Genomic DNA, 21,149 nt, shown 5'->3' with positions numbered 1-21,149 from the left:
CCGGTCAAAGCGTAGACAGAGGTGTTAGGGTGGACAACGCTCATAGAGTGTGTTCGTTACATAATCTAGAAGACATGTTCGGCGCCATAAGAAGCACGACAAATTCACATCTCTATATTCGATACATTCTGTAGATACATATCGATAAGCAGCTGATACATTAGAGTGACCATGCTATCAAGCACGTCCAAATTTTTGGCGCAATTTTAACGGTAAAAAGACTCGCATTCATTGTTTCGATTTGCCAAGTGAAATTTGATGTATTTCTTTAAACACAGTGACTAAACTCACAATTAGAACGGCTACCAAGTACTTTTATTAGTTTCTAACATTATCTATCCAATACAAAAATGGCACACAATGGAAAACAACGATTCGTCTATAAAATTCAACACCCAACACTATCCTTTGACTACTGCAAGTTAATTAGTGGAACCACTTGTGTTCTAAAGTTCGTAGGCCCGGTCGCCGTTCTGTGATTGTTAAATGAGTGTGTCCTCATCCTGCCCCTCGAAGACCATTAAAAGCGAGTGCTGCGAGGGTGAGCGACCCAGGGTCAATCCACCCAAAGAGCCATCCGGCGAGAGAAGGCCCGTCTGCAGGCTGTTGTTGTCCCGATAGCCGGAAGTGGAGGATGTCTGCGAAACCGAGTCCCAGGAAATTTCGCCCAGGGTCTTGGCCTGCGCCTGCTGCGGTGGCTCCTCCTGGGAGGTGACCTATGAAGAGTGGACGCACTTTTAAAACCCTTCCATAAGCATAAGTAAGAACCACTTACAATGCTGGGTGGTTCCATGGGCGTCAGGCGACTTCGTTTAAGCCTAAAGGTCTTCCGGCTGGCCGCCTTGGATCGCTGCAGCCTTGACCTCGTGTGATCCCCGGAACTGTCCTCCGCCGGACTCTCCGGCGAGAGAGGCGTGGTGGAGGTCTCACCGGAGGAGTGCCGGAACTCCACGGACGAAACGAAGCGCAACTTGGGCGGCTGGGCCTTAAAGGGAGCCTGCTGCAACGACTGCGAATGCGAGAGATGCGAGGGCACGGCTGAGGCGGAGGTACCGATACCGCCGCCGCTTGATCCATGGTGACCCGATCCGCTTGGCGTGGGCCCCACCAAGGTGGGCGCCGATCCTGCATCCGCCTCGCCGCTCTGGCTCTCGCTGGTCGTCGTGTGCGGATCCCGGCCCGTGGAGCTGCTCGAGAGCGACTCCCGCGGCGGGTGCAGCGTCTGCTGCGACAGCGTGTCGCTGGGCGTGCAGATCCCGCCGGATCCGCTGCGCGAGTCGATCGGCACCGCAGAGACGTGGGAGTGCGAGGCCTGGCCGGTGGTGGTTCCTGTGAAGATAGATATGAGTGAAGGTCTTTGCTGCGACTTGTGGGCTTCAGCCGCACTAGTTGCCGCCGGGGTGTCGCTCTTCTTCTGCTCGGAACTCTCGCGATCTGTGGAGACTGAAACATGAGTGGATGCGTGGGGTGGTGATTGGGACTGCTTTCGTATCAGGCGCTTACCGTATCGCTTCTCCTCCAGCTCGTCGCGCAGGTCACGCAGCTCCCGGGCCAGTTCCAGCAGCAGGGCTCCCTTGGACTTGATACCGCCCTGCGGCGGAGTTCCACGCAGTCGCTCCCTGATGATGAACTGCATGTGCCGCTCGTGATCGCCAATCGGTGGTTGGGATATCTGGAAGAGGTGAGTCGTTAGTGTTGACCCATTTTTAACTGTATCTGGGATTTAGTGGTTTCGAAGGAGTAGGGATACATTTGGCAAAACCTAAGTTTATTAAAGTGCAGGGTTATGTACTTGAAGAAAAAGAAATGGAGGTAACTAATGGTATTGAACCAAAACTAGCAATAATTTTGCTTTAAGCTTTCACCTTATTAAGTTCTAAAAATATGCATAAGTACCTGTTATAAAAAAATAATATGGTAAAAGAATAATATTTCATAAAAAAAGTATTGGGATCACCAAGAATATCATAATTCTAAAAGCGGAGCGTTATGTTGGGATCGTTAAAGCGAGTTTTAGGTGGCAGGAAGGAAAGTTACCAAGAACACCACAACGACTAGCAGTCATTCCACTCTCAGCTTAGTTTGTATAAATGATGATAAAAATGTTACAATTTCTTTGGTCACCAATAATGACAATACACCCAAAACTTTTGCGTTGGGGTCACCAAACTCGAAGATCAGTTTAAAATATTCAAATGAATAACTATAACAAATTACCTTGTGCAGGATGAAGGGCAGCAGGACAATGTAGAGGGGCGTTCGATGGGTCACCACGAACTCCATGAAGCTCCAGAGGTCCGGTGCGGCCTCGTTGCGCCTTCCGAGATCCCTCATCACCCGGACAATGCGAGGCCATTCGTTGGAGAGCCGGCTCTCAAAGCAGATGCACACGATGCGCAGGGCCAGGAAGGCGGCCTGGTAGAGGGAACCGGAGATGCGAGCTGGGCGCTTGGCATCCCGACTGCCGGTGAAAGTGAGCGAGCCGGCGCGTAGGTCGCCGGTTACCCGGTTTATCTGGGACACGGCTTGGCCGGTTCGACCCGCCGGCGGACTCATCGCATTCAGCACGGCAGTCAGCAGGAAGGAGACGTCCGTCATCTTCAATTCGCCCACGTCGGAAACGCCTCGGCCCGAGCAAACCTTCAGACACAGTGGCATTATCAGATGCATTAGAAAGCCTTCGGCCTTTTCCTGCGTGGCAAACTCGGCACTCCCGCCGCATATCTGGACGAGGGAGAAACAGTCCACGGGGCTGACCACCTGCAGGGCCACCAAACGCACCACGGCCGAGCAGAAAAAGGCCGGTGGATTCTGAGACATGAGCGCTGCTCCTGCGCTGGAGACTCCCTCGGGGATGCCGGATCCAGGCTCGTTGACGATCAGATTTTGCACCGTACTAATGAGCGTTTTCATCTGCTGCCAGTGCAACACGTACGAGTGCCGAATGATCGTCTCGTGGATGCCCTTCAGCAGTCCGGCGGCCGCCTCCCAGTCCGTATTCCTCCTGATGGATGGCTTCTTTGAGATCTTGAGGAAGACCTTGTCGATGCGCCGCAGGATGGTGACCAGTGCGTTGCGTAATGTATCGTTGGACCACTCAGCCCGCGGGAGAACAGCCTGCATATAGCGCTGCAGACCCCGGCAGGCCATGGACTCTGGATCGTAGGGAGAAACCTTCAGCAGGGAGTGTGCAATGTCCGCCAGACGAATGTGGCACTTGGCGTCTAGAACCTCTGTGGGTTTCGTATCACTTGGCATCTTTTTGGCCAGCTCCGCCAGGCGAGCAGTGGACTTGGTCAGGAAATCAGCCACCACGGAGAGCAAAACGTCGCGGGGTCTCCGGTATTCGGTGCGTATCATTTCCGAATCCTCTGCCGAGTCCATCATATTCTTAGTGCGGGCATCGGTCAAGTATTTCGAATGTGACTCTTCCTCAAAGTCCAGACCTGGAGAACAGGGTGGTCCCCTGCTGCAGTTGCGCTGCGAAGAGCCCTTGTGCTCTGGACTGTTCCGGTAGGGTCCATTGTAGCTTTTGGCCAGACCCTCGCAGTTGTGCACCATGGTGCGAATGGCCACCGCTAGCTGGAGGATGATATCCCGCTCGGACTTTCCCTGCAGAGGAATATAGCTGGGCGATTGGATTTGCTGAAGATAACAGGGTAGGATGGCCTCCAAAATGATCTGAAAGTATCAATGTTTGAGTAAGAAAAAGATGAACATCATTAGGCTGTTCCTAAATCTTTCTATCTTCTAGATATTTCTGTCTAAGGAATTAGTTGCCACTCACTAGCATTTGGTATCCTCGTGTGCTTTCGGCGGAGTAGGATACCACCATTACGCAAAGTGTTATGCAGTCCAATACGGTGACGTCGTCATCCTCGTCGTGGTAACAAAAATCAATGGCTTTCAGAGGCTTGGGTTCCTTGACCAGTTCCGCAATATTTAGAGGATCCGGCGAGGGATCCTCCAGACTGAGGAGCAGATTGAACAGACAGCTCGACTGCACTTTGTGGGCCTCACCATAAGTGCCATCTTCGTCCGTATCGAGAATGGCGGAAACGGAACCAAACATTTGCAGGATGAAGGGCTTCCGGTTCAGCAGATAGAACTGCTTTACAGCGTATTCAATAGTAGTGGTGATCAGCTTGTTGGTCTGATGCAATGAATATACTTGCAACAGGGTGGGCATTATCATAAAGTAACCGTTCGTGGAGAAGATGTTCTTGAAGTTGAAGGCGGCGTTGATGAAGGTGGCCATCACATAGCGCATGATGCACGAATCTTCGGCATGCAGAATGGAGGCGCCGGAAAGTACGTTCAGAAAGAGTTGGATGTCCGCTGAGTAGGCGAAATTCCCAGCCATGGCCTCGAACATGCGGGCGATCAGACGCACCCACATGAACTTGTGCAGGACGTCCAACCCGAGCAGCACCTTTCCGTACTCGCCACCATGGTGCAGATCCAGATCCACCTCGAGTGCCTTGCGCGGGAAGGAGGGCAGCTTCATCAGCTCCTCGTGCAGGAACACCACCCGCTGCACCACCATGTCCACGTTTTTGAGGATAGCCCAGGTCAAATGAACCTTTCCGATCTCCACGAACTTCTTGGTTAACTCTTGTTTCTGCAGGGCCAGGAAGGACTCTTCCGGACGCATCAGCATGAGACGAACCTCCGGATATTGGGACCTCTTAAAAAAGTACAAATCACGGATGTACCAATTGGGATTGAGGATCTTGCCTGGAGTACACAATGAGATTAACTATAATTCAATGGATAGATGGGTGATTTTATCCACTTACTGCTCTTGTAATCTACCAAGCAGTAGTGACTGGTGTTCTTCTCATCGATGGGATAGTAATCCAGGGCCTCCTTGAGCAGCTGACAGAACAGAGTGTCCTCCTGCACTGGAAACTGAGAGGGTATGTTGTAGTCATCATCAGCAGGTCCATGTACTACAATCTTCTTGGCTGCAGGCACATTTGCAGTTAGTAGGATAGAAGCATCGCATTGCTCCTTACGCAGAATCTGCTTTAGATCCTTGAACATTATGCCATGAACCGAGTGCACCACCATCCAAAGAACAGATAAAGCTGAGCCAACGAGCTGAGGAATAGGGGTTTGTTAGAAGATATATCTATATTAATGGAAGAAACCACCTACCTCTTGCTTCAATTCGTTGGAAGATCGCACATAGAACATGATATACCCAATAATGGAGTTGTAGAGGGCAAATGCAGCCTGTTGCGGCAGACGTGGGACAAATCGAATGAGGTGTCGCAGCAGCTTGAACATCTGATCCTGACGATCACGAGTTAGACGCTCGAAAACATAGCGCAGGAACAGGGCTGACTCCTCCACCAAACAAACCCAGATCACCTGGTAGGCTATCTCGTATACCGCATTACCATCTGATCCGATGGCTGCATCGTCCAGACAACCGACAATCTGCATCACGGAGGAGCAGAGGACGGAGGGGAAGAGCGAGTGGGCGTGGTGCAGGTGCGAGGACATGCGCGTACCATCCAGATCCTCCTCGATCTCATGGTCCTCCAGCTTCTCCATTCCTGGCTCATGTGAGGCCTGTTGGCTTATGGGTATCATGGTGATCAGGAAGCTATGTCGCTCTGCCCTTTGTTTGTCCCTCTGCTGGCGCAACGCATTCCGAATGGCCTCCGTCTGCTGCATCTTACGGCTCTTGGTGGCGGTGACTAGGGATCTCTAAAAAGGTAAAACGATATTAGGCAATCAGTTATTTGATCGATCCCTCCCCTCGACCAGTACATAACCCAGTGTCTCGGCTGCCTTCTCACTCACATGTCTATCTTGGTTCAGGGTGACGTCCATGTCCTTGGTCTGCTGCACTGGCATCCAGGGTGGATCCACCACCGGTAGACTTTCAATGCCAATCTTGGGCGAGGGTAGTGTGAATTCAATGCCTCCCGGTGGCACCTTGAAGGTCACATCGTGGGCATTCTCCTCCATTCGCGGCCAGACATGGAAACGGCACTTCCACAGCACCAGATATCGCTGAATGGCTCCAATCCTTATGTCCGGATCCTTGTGCTTCAGTGCCCGCTGCATGATGTCAAAAGCAAAGTTTTGGGCCTTTACCGAACCCATCAGAAATACGGCTGCACTTGAGGTGGCCGTGTCGTGATTCGTTTCTAGGAGGAGTTCCCAGGCGGCGGGCATTGCCTCGATGACCATCTCTTCGGTAAGAACAACAGCTCCCTTTAGCAGGGTGGCCAAAGGAAAGTGGAACAAGTTGCGTATGTGGATGCGGATGAACTTGAGGATCGGTGGTTCCTCCTGCATCTTCTTTTCTTTTTCCTGACGAAAAGCTTTGGCTAACTTTTCCGCCATTTCCAGGTCGGGATCATCACTTATGCTGGAAATTTGATATTAGTTATGATTCGACATATTATTTAAGTTCCACATACCGATCTTTGCGGGACAAGCTATCTTTACGCTTGGACGGAGATGTCTGGGTGGAACTCTGTTCCGATACTTTTCGAGTGGAGCGGGCTCGTGAAGTATGGGGCTTACCGGAGGTGATTATAGTTGGTTCCACATTGGGATGATCCGCATCGAAGGTAAAGCCGAATTCCTCGCCATATACCTACGCAAACAAAATGAATGGGGAAATGATGTTAGATCTATGTAATCTAAAGATTATTTCTACCTTCCTTACCTTCCTTGTGGCCTTAACCAAGCGAGTGCAGGATCGCATATGTCGTTTATAGCAGAAGGGATGGCAATATCCCTTGTGAGTACAGTAATAGTTGTAGCTGGACATTAGATCGATGATAGCCTTTAGCCAGGGCATATTCTTCGCCGTATCATCGTTCTCATTGGAATCAGTGGGTGACTCCGGCTGCTGATCGTCGCTGAGTATCCCAGGTGACTCCTCGCCACCACTGATCATGCCCTGTTCCGAGGTGTCACTGCGGTCGGAGAGCGAGGATACCTTCCTTCGCGATTGCATGTTGACTATACGTTCAACATTAAGGTTATAGAATATATACATAGGTAGTTTCATTTACTTACAATCGGTTTCTATGTCCTTGCTGTCTTTGGTGTTTCGACGTAGCTTTAGAGAGCGACGCTTGAAGGATCCTCCAGTTGTGGTGGCTGTGCCCCGTCTTAGAAGGAAGGGACGTACAGCCGATGCAGTGGGTCGACGGGCTAGAATTTAAGAAAAAGGTAACTCTATAAAATGATCCTTATTCCATAAAGTAACAACTAATATTACCTTCTTCACCCTCCTTGGTCAGCGTTGTGTTGCTACTATTCTCCGACTCATTGTCCGGTTCGTGGAGCACGAAGGATATCTTGCGCTCTGACTGGCCGGCTCCATCGTTTCCCGCTGCTATCGACTGCAGGCTCTGGGCGGAGGTCTGCGAGTGACCCATGGAACTGAGGGCCATAGACCAACGGCGATTGGCCTCGCGGTACACCTTCTCCCAGGGCGCCGGCTTGTCGCGATGGATAAGCTTGGATGTCTTGGGCAGCATCAGATAGGTGTCCCTCAGGAAGGCCGTAATCTCGAAGAGCAGCACACAGGCAATCAGCTTCAAGGAGTGCGGGCAATCGTTGCCATGCGGATTCACTGAGGTCTCGTCCAGGAAGTCCTCCTCCTCGTCCTGCTGCAGTAGCTCTCGCTGCTTCTCGGGATCTGTCAGACTGGCATTGACGGCCTCGTACTGCAGTCGCTCGGTGAAGAGGATCTCCTCCAGCCGTGCGCCTACCATCTCAGCCCACTGATGGAACATCTTTCCGGCAGCCCGCTGCAGAATGTGGGTTCTTCTGGCGCTCGTTTGGCTCACCTGCTGCTTCATCTGGTTGATATTAATGTTGGCACCCGATGCACGGTAACTGCCCACGTTCTGTTTCATCCAGGCGGGCCACTGACCCTTGTTGCACAGATGGACAAAGTGGGCGCACTCCAGCAGGAAGGTGGCCCTGGCTACGAGGGGAGCTTGGGGCTGAGGGAAGCAAGGGTTTAAATTTAGTAAGGGATTACTCTTTCAAATTAACCCTAGTGATTTTAAGCCCAAACAAAGTGATATACTGACCAGATCCAGGACGGCGGCAACCAGCTGGGGATCGGGAAAGGAGCCGGGGGCGCAGGTCTCCAGTAAGAAGGAGAGACGCAGCATGCCCACGCGCACTGGTTCGGTGGGCACCAGCTTGCGCTCCTTGAGGATCACCACCTCTGACTCCCGCGGCCCGTCGCACATGTCCGAGGAGGAGCGTCGACTGAAGTCCGCCGTCTCCTCGATGCCGCCCACCTTCTTCTTGCCCTTCACAATGCCGCCGAAACGGTTCAGCCGCCGCTCGACGCGTCGCTTGGCGCGCTGAATGGACCGCCCAATGCCATCGCTCGACCGTCCGCGCTGGATCTTCAGCGAGGCGTGCCGCATGAACGTGGAGGAGATCTCCGGGTTGAGCGATCCGATCTCCAGATCGATGGAGGAGGCCTCCTTGGGCGTGCCGCGGAACCAGCGCACCAAGCCGCTGAGCCGTCCCAGCGAATTGCGTTCCGAGCTGGACGTGGAGTCGGACAGCAGGGCTCGTTCGCTGTGCCGCGGGGTCAAGGTGGGTCGGACACCCGTGGTCCGTCGCCGGAAGTTGCTCAGCGGCGACTGGCTGGTCTTGTAGTGCTCCTCGCAGGCCTCCGTCTCCAGCAGGCTCTGAAAGGATACAGGCGGGGATGAGCTTCAGGTTAGACTTTAAGGATATGGCTCACCACGGCGCAGGCAGATGAGGTGCTACGCTTCTTCAGGAGGAGACGTCGCTGGGAACGGTTGTCGTCGTTCTGCAGGCTCTGGATTACATTCGCCTGGGGAATGTGTCTGACAAGGTAAAAAATATAGGGAGTTGATAACTAATCCAGGCTTAAGATAACAACTAACATAGTAATACTATTTTCTAATGGAAACGGTCCTTAGAGCTTCCATCCACATATTGCTTTTCAAGCCTATTACAGGCCTTCAAATATAACATCAACAATAAAGCAGAGTGGACGCCTAATCGTTTACAACTTCCTTTTAAGTATTATACGGTTTATGTTTCATAGTTTACATTTATTAAGAGTTCTTAAATATTATGTGTACCTATTGTAGTTTCTCACCTTATAACGCGAGTGGTCTGTGCCGAAGGACCTTTTTTGTGTGGCCTTGGAGTAACTGCCAATATACCGCTGAGGGCCACCAGACGAAATGGACCGCCGTGAGCGCCCTTGACGTACGTGACCAGCTGCCGGATGTCCCCGTAGAGGGCTATATTCTCCGGACCCTTCAGATCCTTGCTGGCCTCCACGAACCGGCTGACCAACGGCTTGAAGACCGCTCCAACCACCTGGGCCTCGGCTCCGCCGCTCATGCCGCCGCTAAAATTTGTCGAATAGCCGCCCTGACCTGGTACGCCGCCAATATCGGTGTTAGCATTTTTAAATCCACTCTGACGTTTATGAGCTATTTGCATCATTTCATACATACATACATATATATATATACAACGTATTGGTGGTGACAGTAAAGAATCGGGAGGTTAACAACTCAAAAGCATTAGCAAAGGGTACTGGCATGCAAAATGGGTAGAAGAGAACCACAAACAGCATGGGGGATGCGAATTCCGGGACCGGAAGAGCAAATTAAAAGTCACGGTAATGGAAGCCCAACTCAAAATGGCCAATGGAACTCAAAAGTCTGGTTGGATCGAGTATACAAAGGGGGGTTTTGGTGCGCCTACTTTTGGGGTTTGGCATCCAAGCCCAGCATTTGCGGTTTTTGCTCGACGTCCATCGAAATGGGTCAACACTTACTCAGGGGCGACAGCAGGGAGCTCGGGTCCACACAGAAGGCCAAGAAGGCATGGAAGTAGTCGATAAGCTCCGGCAAAGGGGAGGTCTTCACCATCTCCTGCATGAAGCGCTTGGTCCTCTGACCCGCCTGCCTCAACATGCGGGACAGGATCTTCTGGCACTGATTGCGCAGGAAGTCGGCAGGAGGACCTCGAACACCTGGAAATGGAGTCGATAAATATATAAAGGAAAGAAATTTATATAGTTGTCAAGGGTATTTAAATGAATAACATTTTATTTCCCATCTCACCATCATTGCATCCGTGTGGACATCCCAAGACCTGTAGAGCTCTCCTGGTAATACTCATCGAGATCTCGTGAGCATGTTCGCCCAACTTGAGAACACCCATTTCAATGAGTAGTTCGCAAATATTCAAACCCGCTTCCAAAACACGCAGAGAGCAAACTTGTGCCGGATCTCGCTTGAACACATTACTAATGGCCAGCAGGATTATCTCATAGTCAATGCCACCATCGCGTGTTATATAGAAGGAGGATCCCGGAGCCTCCGACTCATCCACACCCGTGTAATCGATGTGGGAGTCCGTGTGGGAGCGCAGCATTTGACCACGATAGCGGGTGGTGGTACTGCCCATTCCCGTACTACCATTACCACCTCCATTTCCACCCACGCCGACAATACTTCCGCCATTACTCAGGGCATCCAGCTGGGAGTCAATGGAGCCCTAAAGAAAAATTATAGTGTTTTAACTTTGGATTTAATATGTCATACATGAAATCATAAGAAATGGTTAAAAATTATATAGATGGTAATATTAATTTAAATTTTCTTTAAAAAACCAAGGTTACTCTATAAAACATATCGAAATATATTTATTTTCAAGACCACACTATAAACATCATAATAACAACTCACCTGTCGCTTCATATAATCGGGCGATGGTGTGGGGGTGTGTTCCGTAACCGTAATGATAGGATTCCTAGGGTAAAACGCCGTGGAGCGCGGACAGGTGGCTTGCGATGGCCTTGGGGCCTTGGGTGGCTCAACGTATCTGTAAAATCTTGTATTTTGTAGGATACGTGCGAGAAAGCGTGTGTGTGGCATTAGTCAAAAAACGGAGTGCGGCAAGCTGAAGGATCAGGGGTAAATTGGGTAAAGCAGGGTGAGGAGGTTTTGGTGAGAAAGAATCAGGCTTTGGACAGGTGCCAAAAGGTAAGCAGGCAAGATATTGGAGGTGGGAAAGATAACTGTGGCCTAAATCACATAAAGCATAGAGTGTTTCTTGGAGATCGAAATATAAACGGTTAGTAACCTTCGCAGACCAAAACTCACCCGCTATCAAGCAGACAGCTGGTTTATCATTGGAGAAAGTAGTAAAAGTCATAGGTTATAGAATATATAGCATAAGCTCGAGAGCAAAGATTGAGTCTCTGAAGAGTGTGGCATTTCGAGAATCGTTTGGAAGTGTATATATGTTTTCGTTTCTGGTGTCAGAGGCCTGATTAAGAGTCAGTGGGGTATTCTGGTTGGGGATTTCCTTTTACCTGAGACTGGGCATGGATTTTCCCTTGATCAAATTACTGGCCGGTTCGCGACTAATCATCGAAGCAGATCTCGATAGCTTCTTCTCACCGGTATCCAGGCTGCGATGGTACTCCTAAACGGTATAATAAAACTAAATTATTATCTTTGAGTTACAAAATTCTTACATTAATATATAACAGAAAAATCTCAAGCCAAACAAACACCATTTAGAATGGAATATTTATATGGGGGATTATAAGCGGGAGCCAGGCAGGAACACTTAAGAACAGTAAACATAGGTTTTTGCTCCGCTTACTGCATGTTGCAGTGGTGTCTTGCCATTGGCTGAGCTTGTATCGAGCCCTACTTTTTCCAAATTCTTCTCCGACTTTGAGAACATCTTGGTCTCTACAAAGGCCCTCAGATCGGCCATTTTAACGCGTTTCTTCTTCTCGCTGCCACGTCTTTCGGTAGTACTTGGGGCACTCTGGGGTTCTTCTATATGGGGGGATAAAAATTCATATTATAGTAAATGTTTTTGAAATTCTTAGAACTTATAGTCTTACCTGCTACACATGCTGTTACTGTAGGCGATGGATCGGGTATTTCAATGTAATCCTTAACCACAGAGCTACCGGGACTATCACGACTATTGCTGCCAGGTCCCTGGTACAGTGAAATCTCGATTTGTGGTATAGGCAAGGAGTTTGACCTTTTACGAGGTTGATTTAAAGTGATGGCCGCCTCCTCACCAATGTCACTAAGTCTGGATTGGGTATATAAGTTAGTTTTTGATAGATTTGTTATTTATCTTGGCTACCCACCGATTATATAGATATTGCAGGCTCCAGAAGATACCCTCCTCCTGCCAATGGGAGATAAAGAGACACCGCAGAACAGCCACATCCAGAAAAGTGGCTGCCGATACATCTGCCTTGATACTCTCTGACTTGTCCGAGTCCGTCTCCTTTTCAATGGAGGCACTTCGCTTTTCCTTCATCGAGGCACCACGCATCAGTTCCTGCTGATCAAACTCGAACTTGGTAGAGGGCACCTTGTCCTTATCGCGGGAGTTCATCGACTGGCGACTTCCCCGACGACTCTGGGATTGCTGCTGTTGCAGCAGGCTGGCATCGGCCTAAAAAATGGAATATAACCTTTATACAACCTGGGAAATAGGAATTCATTGCAATGACTTACCGTAAAGAAAGAGTTATCCATTAATTGCGGCGCCGAGGGCAGCCTAAAAATGACCACACGTTCATCTTCCACGCTGGAGGCTTCTTCTGGAATGGTTTCGGGAAAGGCAAATTCCTTGGGAGAAGAAACCCAAGAGCCCTGTATGACAATCAAGCCTATAAGGTTATAAAACTCCTTGGTTTTTTAATAAACATACCTCCTCGTCCTGTCTTCCATAGTCAGAGATACCGCTTTGTGGAGAGTCTGCTTTTGGAGACATAGCATCTGCACTGAGGGAATGCTTGCGAGCAGGAAAAACATCTGTGGATCCTTTTGGAGTGGGTGCACATAAGAGATTCCTGGCCTTGGGTTTTACAGGAGCTGTAAAGCAGGGGGCACCAGGAGCTCGGTTATCCCACATTCCCTGCCAGAGTTTAATGCCATTTTCCAGGCGAAAGTTCTGGAAGTCCGATTCTTTAAGATGGTGTATTATAGGTGCAAAGAGGTACACAAAGAGCTAAAAGAGAAATGGGAGTTATAGGATGTGGTATGGTTATAATATACCATAACTCACTGTAATAGTTGGCACCGAGAATAAGTATTGATCTATCGACTTGGACTTGGGTTCCGCTGCATCGCCCAAGGCCAGATCCTCGCCGCCCTCGTCATCGGCACATTCCTCGGCGGCATAGAGAAGGATCCACTGCATGGTGTACAGGAGTTTGGTCTCCACGGGGCCTATGGCCTGCATGTCCTTGACACGATTGTAGAGTAGAGCGGCACAGGCGTGCATCACATGAGGAAGAGCTCCTTGCAACAGGCGCCATCGGGGAATCACACCTAATCCTTTGGTCAGAGGAGGTGACAGACCAAATTGGATGTTCTGCACAAGCACTTTCTCAAAGGACTACAAAAATAGGTTCCTAAATATTTAATCCCATACATATTTTATCTGGGACTTACCTTGCAAGCTTCCTTCGACTCCTGAACACCGAAAAGTGGGCAAGAAATGGTTAGATGTTTAATAAGGAACTCAAAGAGCGTAAGATTTAAAGCTACCAACATTACAGCAAATGAAAGGGATCTTAAGACAACAAAAAATATCTTATAAATAGTTACATGAAACATCTAACATCTACAATGTAAGTTCATAGCCTCAATGTACCAGACATTATTCTACCAGCATTCATTGAGCCAACAAACTTTAGGGGTTAACAAAAAGGGATTATATCTACCACAAACATTTATAACTTACATGGTGTCCCGGTGCATGTTGACAAAACTACATTCAGATTCAGACAAATTGCGAAAGATTTTACAATGTTAATTTGTACAGTTTGTCATTGTTATTGTGATTTTAGTTGGTTTTTGTGTTTAAAGCATACTGAATGTGGTTATACACCAAGGCAGGAAAAGTTTTCAAGCTCAAGTTAGATTTGAAAAAAGTAGAGCATACTTTTTTGGGTAGTCTAAAAAATTATACATTTTATGTTTAAAAACTTTTCCTGTTTTGGCATAAATGAAAGACGGGTCTGTTGTTCAGTTTGTGGAAGGTGGCCGTGTTAGTAGTTGTTATAAGAAAATAAATCAAATGCAGGAAAGTATATAAAACATCAAACATCAAAGTTAAGATTGAATTTAGGCTTCCAATTTTCCATGATTTTGGGCTGAGAGAAATCAAAAGTAGGAAGACATTGAACACAATTTTTTGGGTTTACTTCCAATTGGTTGTTGTGCCAATATGTATGCCAATGATTTGGGTTTATTTTTTGGTATTTTACACAGTCCATCCTTACAACAAACACGCATAGCGAATATACAGCACCCATTTTCAGGGGGAAAATGTTTCCTTTTTTTTTTGGTCTTCGTAGGTTCTTTTTTCCTCTTTACTTTTTTGGCAAAGTCTTTTTTTTTTTGGGAAAACCCAAGCCAAAACTCACCAGACAGGTGGACTCGTGCAGTTTGCCCAACTTGGGCCGGATGAAGGGTGCTATTTGACGCCACAGGAAGGTTTGAACGGATACGGGTAAGCCAAGGTCCTGGAGGCCACTATCCTGGTCAAAGTCAAAGTCATCGTTGTTGTTGTTCGCCCCATGGCTGTTGTTGTTTGTCTGTAGGTTGTTGTTGTTCGTGGTGTTGCTAGTTGTTGTTGCAGCTGTCCCCGTTCCGGCTGCATTGGTGGTCACCATGGTGGAGGTGGTGGTGGCCAGCTGGAAGGACACAAAATTCAAATGGCGTGCAACAGCTGGCCAAGTGAGAGTCATTCATGAATATAACCATATACATTTATGCAACAGGTATTTGCGTGCGCAGGCTCGTCACGCTGCTCCTGTTGAATTCTGGTCTGTATTTTCGACTAGGTCAGTGCCACATCCATGTGGTTACTTCCCCCGCCTCCCAAGCAAAATATAAAAAAAAACATGAAAACAAAACAGAGATTTCGGTCCTGGGACGCTGCGCAGAACGCAGACTCCGCAACGAGGCGACTGGGTTATAGATACAGAACTGGGTTTCTGGTATACATGCTAATTTGGGGCACAAAATTTTCACAGACTTATATAACCAGAGATTTGGGTTCTAGGGAAAATTTCACTTTTCTTCCAATTAATTGCTATCAAACTGTTTGTCAATTGTTTTTTGGCACTTTAGCACACACTCAAATCAAATGTGGCCAACAATTCGCTTGATTGGGGCCGCACCTTCGCGGAAATCGCTTCTGGCCATCAGTTTCTTTATACTTCAGTTAACTGGGCTGGGCTATATGGACATTCGCTAATTGCTCAACCTTTCACTGGCGGCCGAGTAGGGACCGTGAAGCACTTATTGTTTGATTTCAATTTGTGTTTTTTATCCAATAGCCCCTGCTTTTTTTTTTCTGCAGCCCAGTTTTTATGGTTCTGCAAGGGCTTACCTTGATTTGCGCGTAGCCAGTTTTGGATAACGTTTACTGCTGGAGCGTTCGGATGCAACTGAGACAAGCGTCGTTAACTGACGAGCTCTGAGCTCCTGTCGTTGTTATCCTCTCCGACGCCCTCGTCGCCCAGTTCGTCCAGTTCGCCATCGTTTCCAATGCCGACAGCAGCAGGCCAGCAGTGCGTATACAGGATATTTCGCGGAGAGCGACTTAACCACCCGCAGTTCATATTAAGTATACGCACTGGCTGGGGCTATAAAGGCTGCTCTCCACTTAGAGGGTGTCCTTTCTCTTGTTATTAAATGGTTTCGTATGCCTTTCGATCAGGACACCCTGTTTCTGAAGCACACTTATCAATGATAACAAATGGCAGAGGGTGGATATTGCGTATACGCGGGGTGGCCGGTCATTAAATTCCTTTGTCTGCGTTTCTCGGGGGTGCGTCTGCAAATAAATGGATGAGTATTTAAGCAGTAATCGGCAAACATAAGTCACTGTCCTTTTGGACTTCTGATGGGAATTAAAGCCATTCATATATCTCTGTCAAGTAATTAATCTATTTGTTAAGTGAACACTCTTTGCTTTAAACTTGTTTAAGAGGTTGTGGGTTTTATTATTATTATTTTTGTTATTTAAACACTTTATTAAAGTACTCAAACTTCCCATGTTGATTTTCCTTATCTTCATTTATACATTTTTTAAAAATAGTATACATATTTGTAAAAATACCATACTAGATCTCTTCTGAGTTATATAATATTGACTGTTTTGCCAGCACATTAAACTCTCAAAACAAACTTTTGTTTATAAAAATATGTTCTATAAATATATGCCTATGATTTCACAATCTGAAATTCACATCTCCCCAAGCGATTTATCAATGACTTGCGCACTTTAATCTGCGCAGATTCGCCGCATCCATCGGCTGCTAATAAGAGCTGTTCAATTAAGGACCAAATCGGCCTATATCTCGATGCACCAATTACTCCCTGGCCAACAGGTGGCCTCCAAGGAGTAAACAATAACAAAGCCAGGGAGGCTGCGCAATCAAAAGCCGAACCGAAGGGTCTATTGACAGAGAGAAGGGATGGATGACACCCCAGAGAGTAGGTTCCGACGAGCAACAGCCGGAAGTTGGCAACACAGCTGGGTTTAAAACTGGGCCAAAAGGAGGGCCTGTCTGATGGGCACGTACATTTACATAGAATGTCAAGGACAAGGACATGGACATGGATAGCCGGCAAAATGCCAATGGCCTGTGTGGAGCTTAATTGCCATTTCCTGGCCAGTTTGTCTAGTTTTGCCATCATTTAAGCACCTCCTTCACCCCTTAGACTTAATCAAGCATTGTGTGGCTTTCTTTTATATACCTATGTGGGTATATAGCCTATGCAAACAACCCAAACGAACATTTGTTGCTGTACATTTTTGCTCTGAATACGCTTCGTGTATCTGTGTCATAGTTTTTATAAATAGCACGCATTAAAATGTTGTAGAGGCGGCACACAATAAGGCGCCTGAGGGGCCAGTAATGCGCCTTCTATGTAGATGAGATGCCAACGAGGAGGAATAGAACTTTTGGAACAGCTATTCTATAATATAGTATAAATATTAAAAAAAGGCTTTCAGGTGTTCAGGCGGCCGACAAACAAGAAATCGGGCATTTAACACCCCCACGAACGACCGGCTGACAAAACATTTCGAGTGATAAGACGCAAGACCTGAGGAATATGTTCGAAAAAATTCTCTTACGCCGCGGGGCTTGCCAAAAAGATGATCAGGGTCGATGAGTGTATAAATATATACATATAGATGCCAAATACATAGTACATACATAAGTAGTAGTTGTAGAACATCCTCCATGGAGGCACCAATCTATTGCGCAGTCCTAAACAATAAATTCCCATAACCAACCCCATCCCCCGAAAAAACTACACATGTTGCTCAGAAAATATTATCTGCAAAATCATCTGTAACGTCGAATGATATTCAACACTATCCGGCTGGGAATGCCACAAGCGATTATTATTTTGCCTTCACGAAAAAATAAAAAGAAATTCACAGAATTACCGAAAAAACAAAATGTTAAAAATAGCCCTGGTCTTAGAGACACAGAGAGGGAGAGCTAACAACAAATGGCTCTGGCTCCATAGGAGAGACCACATATCGTTGGGTTCTGAAGATCCCCAAAGAGAGTGGCATTCGAAAAAGTTCCCCAAGATGAAAGTAAATTCTTGGCATCGTACATACGACCGACCATATATTATAGAGTGTGTATAGCCTTGCGCAGGAAAAGAGCGAGCGTTTCGTCATCCATTCGTGTTCGTATTCGGCATCTCTATCCGTATCTGCAAATGTATCTGTATCTGAGTGCTTCGGCGATCGACTGGTTGGCTTTCACCTCAGAATTACCTTGCCGTACTGCCGCTGACGAATAACGTTCAGTCGAGACCGAGCTCATCCGCGATACAGTTGATTTTCGCATCAAACAGATAAAATGGTGAGTGCTCATTTCGGCCAAGGAATCTTCATAGAATATCCAGTGATACACACATATATATAAATATATGCACTACCTAAAAAGATATATTCCCTACTCTCAAGTTAATTCAAAACTCTCTCATCCTTTTCCGTTGACAGGCTGATGTTCCAAAGCGTGAAGTTGAAAGTAAGTTGAAAACCCGCACAAAAAGGATTATCTTTAACCTCAAACGTCAAATCCATCAAAGTAAAACGAATAAATTATAAATATAACGATAAGGAAACAGGAATAACCCAGCCAAAGGACTAAAAACCAATACAAAAATGCCGAAAAAATTGATTACATAATGTGCGCGTGTGAGATACACAACAAGAAAGTACACAAAATGTCGGTGAACATATTTCGTAATCACTTGGAATATATCGCATACATATACGCGTGCCTATATTTAACACTATGCGGAAAATTTTCATTAAGGAATGTCGTCTATATATGCATCGCCTGGTCTATTTTCATCGATCCGCAGATGAACGTTGAACCAGAACAGTTGCCAACACAATTCCGGTAGACCTATGTAAATCTAGTGCAAAGTTAAGTTTTGAGTTATAGAAAAACCGCGGAAAACAACATGAAAATCGTGTGTGTATATGTCGGAAAATACGAACGGGCGATCGTCTTCGAGTCGAAATGCTGCTGCTGGTCGTTTAGAGATCTAATTTTGGCCAAGTTATTTCTTGAGATTTATTTTCGATTTTCGAAACGCACAGAAAAATAGAGAGGGAGAAAGAGAGAGAAGAGAAAACTACGATATTATACCATATAGTATATACGCTGTGTATATAGCGTAGACGAGGGCGAAGGCGTTCGGTTCGGGTGTCGGATTACGTATACGTAGTGTGTTCTTCGGGTTGGCAACTCTCCCAGATACCCACTCACGCATACACACTCAATAAGACTAAGGCCCAGCCATGTCAAGATTTTCATGATGACCAAAAATGTGCGTACCAGAATTTTTCAGGGTTACCACATCGACCCCATTTTCGAAGGGTGGTGCCAACACCCACTATCTAGCCCCTAACCTAAAGTATTTTTAAAACAATTAATGAAACGGTTAAAGAAATAAACAATACTTATGATGCGATTTACGTTTGGCTCTGAGGATATACGAAATTCTGAACAAATTAATTTTTCGCGCAGATGTCGAATTCGTTTTCGAAGTCATGGGCTCCCCCGGCGAGGGCATCGATGCCGTCGACCTAGGTGATGCCCTCCGCGCCCTGAACTTGAACCCCACCTTGGCGCTGATCGAGAAGATGGGCGGCACCAAGAAGCGCAACGAGAAGAAGATCAAGTTGGATGAGTTCCTGCCCATCTACTCACAGGTCAAGAAGGAGAAGGAGCAGGGCTGCTACGAGGACTTCATTGAGTGCTTGAAGCTCTACGACAAGGAGGAGAACGGCACCATGATGCTGGCTGAGCTGCAGCACGCCCTGCTGGCGCTTGGTTAGTATAACATCTCAATCCTCCAAAGATCTTTCTTACTTAATCTTAATATTCCCCGTCTTAAAGGTGAGAACCTGGATGACGAGCAGGTTGAGTCTCTGTTCGCCGACTGCATGGATCCCGAGGATGATGAAGGATTTATCCCCTACTCTCGTAAGTATTCGTATTCCCTAAGTGACCCAGGTCCAATGTTTTATGTATATGTATACGATTTGTAAACGCTGTTTGTCTATTCCACATGTCACTCTTTGTCTGCGCACAAACCAAAAATCCCAAAAACCACTCTGCACTGTGCACTTTGTACCAACATCTCGACCTGAAAAAACCCCCAAAAACATCCATGTTTGCGTGTCAATATCACAACCATTACACTTGAAAAAACAAATACCAACTCCTGAATGTCAATCGAATGGTGTCTGCACGATGATTGCGTCTTGTTTCCCCGCCGTATGTCGTCGATCCAAAAAAAAAAAAAAACCAAAACAGAGTTCGTCCAGCGCCTGATGAGCGATCCAGTCGTCTTCGACTAAACAGTAAGTAGGGATTGAGCCCAGGCCCTCTGCCCCCCAGTCCGATGTCTGGATGTCTACTTGTCCAACAATCTCAATGATCTCCTGCTAATAATGCCCTCTTTTTACCCTCTATTCCACAGCATTCCTCGCCAGAATGTGTGACAGACCAGATCAGCTAAAATAGTTGAAAACAACAGCTTCAAACCAACTACAACAACACCAACAAACTTTTAGCGACAACCATTCTCCATAGATGTTATATTCATCGCTAACTCTCTCTATCTCTCTCGTATATTATTTTAATTAAAAATTACTTCTGCTACTACAACTGCAAAATTGAACTTCAAGATAATATTATTTTTTAAAAAATAAAAAAATTTAAATTATAAAATAACGAAAAAAAACTGAAAAAAATTGAAAGTTTTGTTATGAATTTTTTTGTTGGTTCACCCAAATAGCAAAGCAATGATTAATGATTATTTTATATGAGACGTAAATAAACCAAATAGCAAATAAAATAATGTTTAGGCAAATTTAACATCCGAAAGAGCCAAAAAAAAGAGGCAGTAACCAATTTTGTTACTTGTTGCCTTTGAGCCTTCTCAATTTACCATGTGAATGTGTGAAAGTGAAATAAGTCAAATGTATTTAAATAAACACTAAGAATAATTGTGCGGCCGAACAGGTGTTGCACAACCAATGAAAAAAGCCGTTCAGAGGTGGTGAAAGGGTGGGATAATCCTATGAAATCGGCCTTTTTTAGGGGACTCTTAAATCTATAAAAGTTTTGGTGTGCTTGTTTATTTGTTATTTCCCACTAAAGCTAAAAAAAAAAAAATATCTCATCAAGATATTTCGTCAATAGAGTAGGTGCTAAACTATTTTTAGACCATTTTTGAAAGGCATGAAATATATACCTAATATATAGATTGAGATATTTTCGAGGTGAAGAAAACTATAAAATTTAGTTGGTACACAAACCACTATTAATTTGAAAAATATTTTCTAAATAGGAAACAAAACATTTAAAAATTTTAATTTTTTATATTTTATACATTTTAAATCTTGTTTCTTAAATTTTCTGAGAGCTTTAACAAATGTTTTTCGAGAACTTTGGGGAACTTAGGTGGTTTGTGTCCTTGCTTACGTAATTATTTCTTACGTAGCGCAAGCTTACGTCCTACGTTTGCGGACGTTAGTTAAAATGA

The 21,149-nt window shown here is 46.4% G+C and overlaps 2 protein-coding genes across 21 annotated transcripts in view; one reads left to right on the top strand and one right to left on the bottom strand.

The window, feature by feature from the left end:
- Positions 1-20,282, top strand: part of Mlc1 (Myosin light chain alkali) — a 51,356-nt gene extending 31,074 nt beyond the window's left edge. For 2 of the 5 annotated variants that reach the window (XM_065865280.2, XM_065865279.2), the window contains exons 2-7: positions 17,916-17,944; positions 18,085-18,112; positions 19,124-19,429; positions 19,496-19,582; positions 19,916-19,962; positions 20,082-20,282. In XM_065865280.2, coding sequence (XP_065721352.1) covers positions 17,942-17,944; positions 18,085-18,112; positions 19,124-19,429; positions 19,496-19,582; positions 19,916-19,959 — 468 coding nt within the window. In that variant the 5' untranslated portion in view covers positions 17,916-17,941 and the 3' untranslated portion in view covers positions 19,960-19,962; positions 20,082-20,282. Of the gene's footprint in view, positions 1-14,394; positions 14,405-17,883; positions 17,945-18,084; positions 18,113-19,123; positions 19,430-19,495; positions 19,583-19,915; positions 19,963-20,081 lie in introns of those variants that run through there. The other 3 variants (XM_065865281.2, XM_065865277.2, XM_017087373.4) reach the window with 3 other exon arrangements.
- Positions 294-15,598, bottom strand: unc80 (unc80, NALCN channel complex subunit). 16 transcript variants are annotated; one of them, XM_070996818.1, is made up of 31 exons: positions 15,442-15,598; positions 14,471-14,775; positions 13,786-13,812; positions 13,494-13,514; positions 13,105-13,437; positions 12,748-13,047; positions 12,552-12,689; positions 12,176-12,489; positions 11,918-12,117; positions 11,668-11,849; positions 11,372-11,484; positions 11,160-11,177; positions 10,743-10,887; positions 10,116-10,551; positions 9,827-10,024; positions 9,134-9,476; positions 8,753-8,855; positions 8,076-8,693; positions 7,253-7,985; positions 7,048-7,185; positions 6,692-6,990; positions 6,441-6,619; positions 5,815-6,388; positions 5,161-5,718; positions 4,800-5,103; positions 3,788-4,737; positions 2,218-3,681; positions 1,504-1,672; positions 1,387-1,443; positions 776-1,329; positions 294-716 (listed from the first exon to the last, which is right to left on the bottom strand). In XM_070996818.1, the coding sequence occupies exons 2-31, from the start codon at positions 14,717-14,719 to the stop codon at positions 483-485; spliced, it is 9,951 nt and encodes a 3,316-aa protein (XP_070852919.1). In that variant the 5' UTR covers positions 14,720-14,775; positions 15,442-15,598; the 3' UTR covers positions 294-482. The 16 variants fall into 16 exon arrangements, with proteins under 16 accessions (XP_070852919.1, XP_070852921.1, XP_065721327.2 ...); XM_070996820.1 differs by having other exon boundaries at positions 1,387-1,434; XM_065865255.2 differs by having other exon boundaries at positions 776-1,443.
- Positions 20,283-21,149: the final 867 nt, after the last annotated feature.

The sequence above is a fragment of the Drosophila suzukii genome, chromosome 3, assembly GCF_043229965.1.
Source record: "Drosophila suzukii chromosome 3, CBGP_Dsuzu_IsoJpt1.0, whole genome shotgun sequence".
Taxonomy (NCBI): Eukaryota; Metazoa; Arthropoda; class Insecta; order Diptera; family Drosophilidae; genus Drosophila; species Drosophila suzukii.
This window is presented reverse-complemented; position numbering and strand designations above follow the sequence as displayed.